At 55.2% G+C, this 6,779-nt stretch overlaps 1 protein-coding gene across 1 annotated transcript; it reads left to right on the forward strand.

The window, feature by feature from the left end:
- Positions 1-422: 422 nt before the first annotated feature.
- HMGB3 (high mobility group box 3) lies at positions 423-5,376 on the forward strand. Its single transcript, XM_068533910.1, is given in 5 exon segments — positions 423-498; positions 2,682-2,836; positions 3,119-3,258; positions 3,740-3,914; positions 4,347-5,376. Coding segments are annotated over 4 exon segments (621 nt in total). The 5' UTR covers positions 423-498; positions 2,682-2,686; the 3' UTR covers positions 4,503-5,376.
- The last annotated feature ends 1,403 nt before the right edge of the window (positions 5,377-6,779 follow it).

Here is a 6,779-nt window from a genome sequence, read left to right on the forward strand (position 1 = left end):
CCCTGGAGGTGTCCCGGGGCGGGGGGGGGGGGCTGTCTGGGGGCCAGGGGTCGGGGCTGGGGGCTCACAGGCCGCAGCGCAGAGGGAGCAGAGAGCAGCGCAGCCGGGCTCGACCTCGCCCTCCAGACACCAGAGGCCGAGGCCGCTGGGAATGGAGGGGCCACCTCTCCAAAGTCCTTTGAGATCCCAGCTCTGTTCGAAGAGGGGGGTGCGGGGGGTGGGAAAGCGAGATTATTATTATTCCTCTGTTTTGCCTCTGCAGCCAGCGCCGGCGGGTTGTTCTGTTTGAATGAATGATCCCAGCGGCCGCGCCCAATGGGCGCCCGCGCCTGTTTAATATTCATGAGGCTCGCAGCCAATGGCCGGGCGAGGAGGCTGTTTTAAACGGCGGAGCCCGCTGGCCAATCAGGCGGCTCTCGTGGAGGCAGCTAGCGCGAGGCTGTGGAGCGCTGAGCCGCGCGTCGTGCCCTGCGCTGCCCAGACTAGCGAACAATACAGGTACGTTTCGCACCGCCCGCCGCTGCTGCTGCCGCCGCCGCCGCCGCCGCCGCCGCCGCCGCCGCAGCAGCAGAAGCAGCGCCCGCACAACTTTCCGGCCCGCGCCGCCGCGAGCGCGCTCCGCCGCCGCCGCCCCCTGCCTCTCCTCCCCGCGCCCTTCCCTCCCCCTTCGCCTCCTTTCTTGCTAGGTGCGGGAAGGAAGGAGCAATTCAGGTGTTTCAACTTTTCAGTGCTTCAAGCTGAGCTCCCCGCTGTCGGGGCTGGGCTCCCTCCGGGGAGCCACCCTCGGCCGACGCCCCCGGGGCAGCGGCCCAGGGACCGAGGCCCCCTGAAGCCAGATGTTCGGGCAGCTGCGGCGGCGCGAGCCGAGGGGCGGCTGCGGGTTCGGGTGGCGCGCGTCCCGGCGCGGGGCGGCGGCCCGGGGAAGGGGGCCGGTGCTCCCCGGCCCGGGACGGACTCCGCGGGGGGCGGGCGACCGCTGCCCGCCGGGGGCTACGGCGCAGGCAAACTTCGCTCCCGGGCTCGGCGGGCGCCGCGCAGACCCGCGGGCTGCACTGCTGCTTCTGCATTAACATGGCCGTCGCGGGAGCGCCTGGCGGCCCGTGGTGGGGGGGCGCGGGCCAGCCGCCCCCCGCTTCTCTCCTGCCCGCCGGGCGCCGCCGCCGCCGCCGCCGCCGCGAACATGGCTGGCGCGGCGCTCGGCTCGGGCGAGCGGAGGACCGGCGGGCGGGCGGGGTGGGCGGCGGCGGCGGCTCCCGGGCGGGCTCCGGGCTCGGCCCCGGTGCTCGCGGCCTGCGGCCGGAGGCGTGGAGAGCCAGGGTCGCCGCCGCGGGCCCCGGCGCGGCCGAGCGTCATGGCCGCACGGGCGCCTTTGTTATCCGGAGCAGTGCGCCCCGCGCCGGCGGGGGGGGAGGGGGCTCCGGCCCGCGGCCTCCGCAGCCCCGGGCGGGGCGGGGCGGGGTGGGGGCTGGCGAGCAGGCGGCGGCGGCGGCGGCGGGGCCCGGACCGCTTTGTTCGCCGCCGCCGCCTGCGCCGGCCGCGCGCGGATCAGCCATTTTAGCGAACGGGGCTCGGAGGCACGGCTGGCGCCACCGTCGCCGCCGCCGTTGCCCGCCCGGCTCCGCGCCCCCGGCGCGCTGCCGCCGCCGCCACCCCCGGCCCCGTGCGCCCCCCGGGGGTGGCAGCGGCGGATTTCAGGGGCACTTTCTTTCATCAGGACGCTTTTGACAAAATGGAAGGTGAATTATGTGTGTCCCGGTGACCCAGCGCGGGGCCGAGCCCGGCTGCCCGTGGCCGGCCCGGGGTTCCCCCCGCGACCCGTCCCGCCGCACCCATGCCGCCGCCGCGGGGCCCTAATTCAGCCTTTCGGTCTGCCCCTGCGAAGGGGAGCGCTTTAGTTTTGCGTGATGACCTTGGGTGTGGGAAAAGGAAAAGATGGCGGGAAGCAGGGGGGTGGGACAGGGACGATGACACGCCACAGCTGCATTTTTATTTGGAAACTTTGGAGAAAGTGTTCCTGGCTGGACATGCGTTCCGCTTTACCGACGAGCAAGACTACCCCTTTTGGTCTCCCCTCCCCCTTTAGGTAACGATGAAGTGACAGATTTGAACTAGTAGTACAAGGGATAGCTGCTCACTTGCCAGCTCACCCTTCTTGTAAAAGCCATTTTTATAAGCCAGAACGCTTCAAAAATAGTGAAATTTCAAATGTTCCCTGTTTACAGTTCTTCCTGCTTGGATCTTGTGTTTGGCAGTGGTGACAGTATTTTCGTCTCTAACATAGTAAAACAGATGACCAGCTAGCCTTAAGTCGTTGGTTTCAAGCTTCTGCCATCCACCTGCACCCTCTACAAATGTGTCCTCCCCAGTGCCCTTCCCATTACGTGATTGTAGTTTTCAAAACGTAGTAGTTCTGAGTCGGAATATACCTCTGAGCCACCCCACTTGGGTTGGTTCCATTTGGAGAACTTGATCTCTCTCAGAGAAGTAACTCGCAAACCAGCGCACTTCGTGCTGGTCAAAAGTTAAATGACATGCGACAGTGAAACTGATTTCCTCCCCACTCTGCCTTCAGCTGCTAGTGGCAGCTGCGGGGAGGAGGGTTCTTCCTAAATGGCCACCTTTGGTATATCTTGTATATATTCATTGTATTTGTTTTTCTTTGTCTCTCTTCCTTTCATCAGTCAAGATGGCTAAAGGTGATCCCAAGAAACCAAAGGGCAAGATGTCTGCTTATGCCTTCTTTGTGCAGACGTGCAGAGAGGAACATAAGAAGAAAAACCCTGAGGTCCCTGTCAATTTTGCAGAATTTTCCAAGAAATGCTCTGAGAGGTGGAAGGTATTTTTCTTCTGTGTCTTTCAAGCCAGTCCTAGTTGGATTTCACACTTTGTGTTTACTTAACCTTCAGTGTAGCCCCAGGTGGCTGTTTTCTTCCTCTTAGACTCATCTTGCCTGTCTTTAGAACTTTGCATGTGTGCTTTTATTTTCGAAGACTCTACCAGGGTTTAAGTCCCCTTTTGCAAGTGATTATAGCAGCTGCCACTTTTAATTACAGGACAGCTGAACAGGTACGTGCTCACTCACGGCATTGAGGAATTTAACAGGTCCTATTCTTTGCAGACAATGTCTGGGAAAGAGAAGTCTAAATTTGATGAAATGGCAAAGGCAGATAAAGTGCGCTATGATCGGGAAATGAAGGATTACGGACCAGCTAAGGGAGGCAAGAAGAAGAAGGACCCGAATGCCCCCAAGAGGCCACCGTAAGTGACTATAGGATCCAGTATAACAGTTAAGAGCTTTCCTTCTGCTTGAAAGATTTTTTAAAAGATAACTTTACCTAAAAAATGTTGAGATACCTCTGCAAAACGTTCTGTACTTTGAGCTTTAAAATGCAGGGCCAGGGAAGTCCGGAGTTACGGCTGTGTTTGTGAGCTGTGTGCCTGGTTGGCTGTCGGCCTTTCCACTGGGAAGGAGGCAGACAGCCCAGTTCTGGGTGTCAGGGTCCGGTCCATAGGCGTGTTCTCTACCCTCTTCCCAGGAACTGAGAAAGCACCATATATTTCTGAAGCGTCTTAGCATTCTGGTACCTACAACTTTGTAACATTGTGCATGGCATCACACATTTCTTCACTTGGCAGGAGTCGTAGTGGTAGGAATTTGTGTATTCAGGAGCACGGGATTTCGACTTCAGCTCCCATTTTGGTGGGTTCTCATCTAATGTATACCATTCTCCCCTCCAAGGTCTGGATTTTTCCTGTTCTGTTCTGAATTCCGCCCGAAGATCAAATCTACAAACCCTGGCATCTCTATTGGAGACGTGGCGAAGAAGCTGGGCGAGATGTGGAATAACTTAAGTGACAGCGAGAAGCAGCCATACATCAACAAGGCAGCAAAGCTGAAGGAGAAATACGAGAAGGTGAGGGCGATCAGAGTGCCGTGCGCGGGCTGGGGCCCCTGGGAGCCTGGATGGGTGAGCAGTCAGCTGCCCTGGCTGGGGCTGGGCTGGGGGTGGAAGGCTGCAGGACCCGTCTCCGCTCCAGATCAGCCTGGTGTGCTGGTGGTCTGGCTTCTGACCGATGTTTGTGTCTGGGGCAACTTTTCAGGCAGGCCTCGAACTTGGATCATGTGGGATGCCCCGGGCAGAGGGTCTGATACTGCTATTCACGGGACTTTGCGAGCGCTTGAACACCCGTTCATCCGCGACTGGAATGGCTGAGAACCCAACTTGAATCTGGAAACAAATACTTGAAAGAGCAGCCCTGTCTTCCTCCCTTGTTTTCTTATTCTGGGGCGGGGACGGCTGGCTTCTCCCCTTGGCTCATTGGGAATGTGTCCCTGTTCCTTCCAGGATGTCGCAGACTATAAGTCTAAAGGGAAGTTTGATGGCGCCAAGGGTCCTGCTAAAGTTGCCCGGAAAAAGGTGGAAGAGGAAGATGAAGACGACGAGGACGAAGAAGAGGAGGAGGAGGAGGAGGAGGAGGATGAATAAAAAAAAAACTGTTGATCTGTCTCCTTGTGAATACCTTAGAGTAGGGAGCGCCGTGATTGACACACCTCTCGCCCGAGACGTGTCTGTTGCCCTCATTAGGTTGAATTACCCAGTTGGATCATGATCATATCGTAGTCTCAGAGTGCTCTAGCAATTGTCAGTGGTTTACATGAAGCGGCCATGGGTGTCTGGAGCACCCGGAAACTGTATCAAAGTTGTACATATTTCCAAACATTTTTAAAATGAAAAGGCTCTCGTGTTCTCCTCACTCTGTGCACTTTGCTGTTGGTGTGACAAGGCATTTAAAGAAGTTTCTCGCGTTTTCTTTTTTTTTTTTTTTTAATTTGTGAGGTGGTGTGTTAACTCTATGGTCGTTGACTAGGAATCCTGAGTTCTCAACTGTACATATCTATAGTTTGTAAAAAGAACAAAGCAACCGAGACACACTCTTGACGCTCCTTGCTTGGCGTGGAGGCTGTAGGAGCGATGCCTTCCGGAGGGGCCGTAGCTCAGGGCGTGCACTGTGGGGCTGGACCTGTGGACACTGCAGTGGGCATCCATTTAGCTTCAGGTTGTCTTGTTTCTGTATATAGAGACATAGCACCCCGCTGCCATTCTTAGCTGTGGAAAAGGGGGGGGGGGTCAGCTGGCATGAGAAGTGTTTTGGATCCTTTTTAGTTGAAGTGTGGTAGTTTTAAACTGTTTGTTTTGTAAACAAACCATAGAACTCTTCACTGTCGGCAAAGCCAAGAGCCACTGCATTGATGAAAGTTCAAGAACCTTCTGTACTAAACACGATCTGCAATGTTCTGTTATTTTTTTTTTGTTTTGTATGTTTAGAATGCTGAAATGTTTTTCAAGTTAAATAAACAGTATTACATTTTTAAAATCGTGCTCTGTGATAGTCTAAATGTCTGACTCACAGCAGTTTTAGCAGGACAACCTACTCCATGGTATCTGGTGACTAGCCTCCTGGTGAATCTGGTAAATGACTGACTGACTGTGGCCAGCCTCCTGAGGAGGGAGATGGAAGAGGGCTACCTGAAGCTGCTGCATGATTTTGTTTGTGTCTGAGAGGCATTAAGATGAAGTCTGAGCCGTTGAATATAGGAGCTAAGGTCATGGTACAGGCCAGATCTAGCACCCTTCAGAGGTTCGGGAAGGCGGGTGGTTAGGATTAAGGCTGACTACTGTGTAGGATGCTTTTGTTTTTGGTCTCCCACTCTGCCCCCCACGTTGCGGGTGTGGAATTCATTGCTGAACAGCAAAAAAGAAAAACAAAAAATCTTTTTGGGCTCTGTGTTTCCTTTCACCGCCTGCCCCTACCCCCCAGTACTCATACTAGAATATTATTTGTTCTGCTCAACAATCAAGGCGGTCTTGAGCTGTAACCATCTCTCCTGGACCCCTCCTGTTGCAGTTTCCATCATGGGGCACCTGCAGGGCAGGGCGATGGAATCAACTGCTTCTAAGCACTAAATGCATCAGAAGAAAAGACCCGTCTACCCGTGGTTTGACCTCTGGAACACAGATTGTTGAAATGTTAAATTGTTGTTAAGCCCGGAAGAAGCCTGGTGTAAGTTTCAGTGGTTATTTCCAGCCTGGTGTATGTTTCACTGGTTATTTCTTGTTGGAAGATGTAGCGTTTTGTCCCAAGTTGGGCTGAGGGGTGCTGGCCATGGTGGCAGATGGTGATCTTAAATGGTTTGAGTGCTGCTGTGTACTGGCCGTAAGGAAGGGGACTATATTGTAGGTGAGTGTTGGTATTGCCCAGCGTTTGTCCACGGATGTGTGTGTTGGAGACTGAAGCGCTCGGGTGTTTTAATGACACTGAGGAGAAAGCAGTTTATTTAAAATTCACTATTTAGAAGCTTGCATGTCTGCAGGCAGCATCCTGCACACGCTGTCAGGGACATGGTCACGGTCACCGGCCCGATCTCTAATCTGCATTCATAGCCATTCCTTCTCACATCACAGCTGTTTGTCCTAAATGTGTTTTTCTAGTTCTAGAAAATGACCACTAATTAAAAAACCCTCGGTCCTGCGGCTTGCCCAGAGGTGCTTGTCCAAGATCGCCCCTCCGTGCCTCAGCTCTGCCTGGTCACTTCCCTCCAGCCATTGTTTGGCATTGTTGGGTAAAGCCTCTGCCACCTGACACACAGCTGACCAGCCTAAGACGTGGGAGCTGTGACCAACCTTGTCAAATACGAGAAGCTCAACTGGTAGTCACGAAGGACAGATTTCTCGCTAAGAGGTGCCCCTCTATCTGATGGAAACTGGGCAAGTCACCTA

The sequence above is a fragment of the Eschrichtius robustus genome, chromosome X (assembly GCF_028021215.1).
Source record: "Eschrichtius robustus isolate mEscRob2 chromosome X, mEscRob2.pri, whole genome shotgun sequence".
Lineage (NCBI taxonomy): Eukaryota > Metazoa > Chordata > Mammalia > Artiodactyla > Eschrichtiidae > Eschrichtius > Eschrichtius robustus.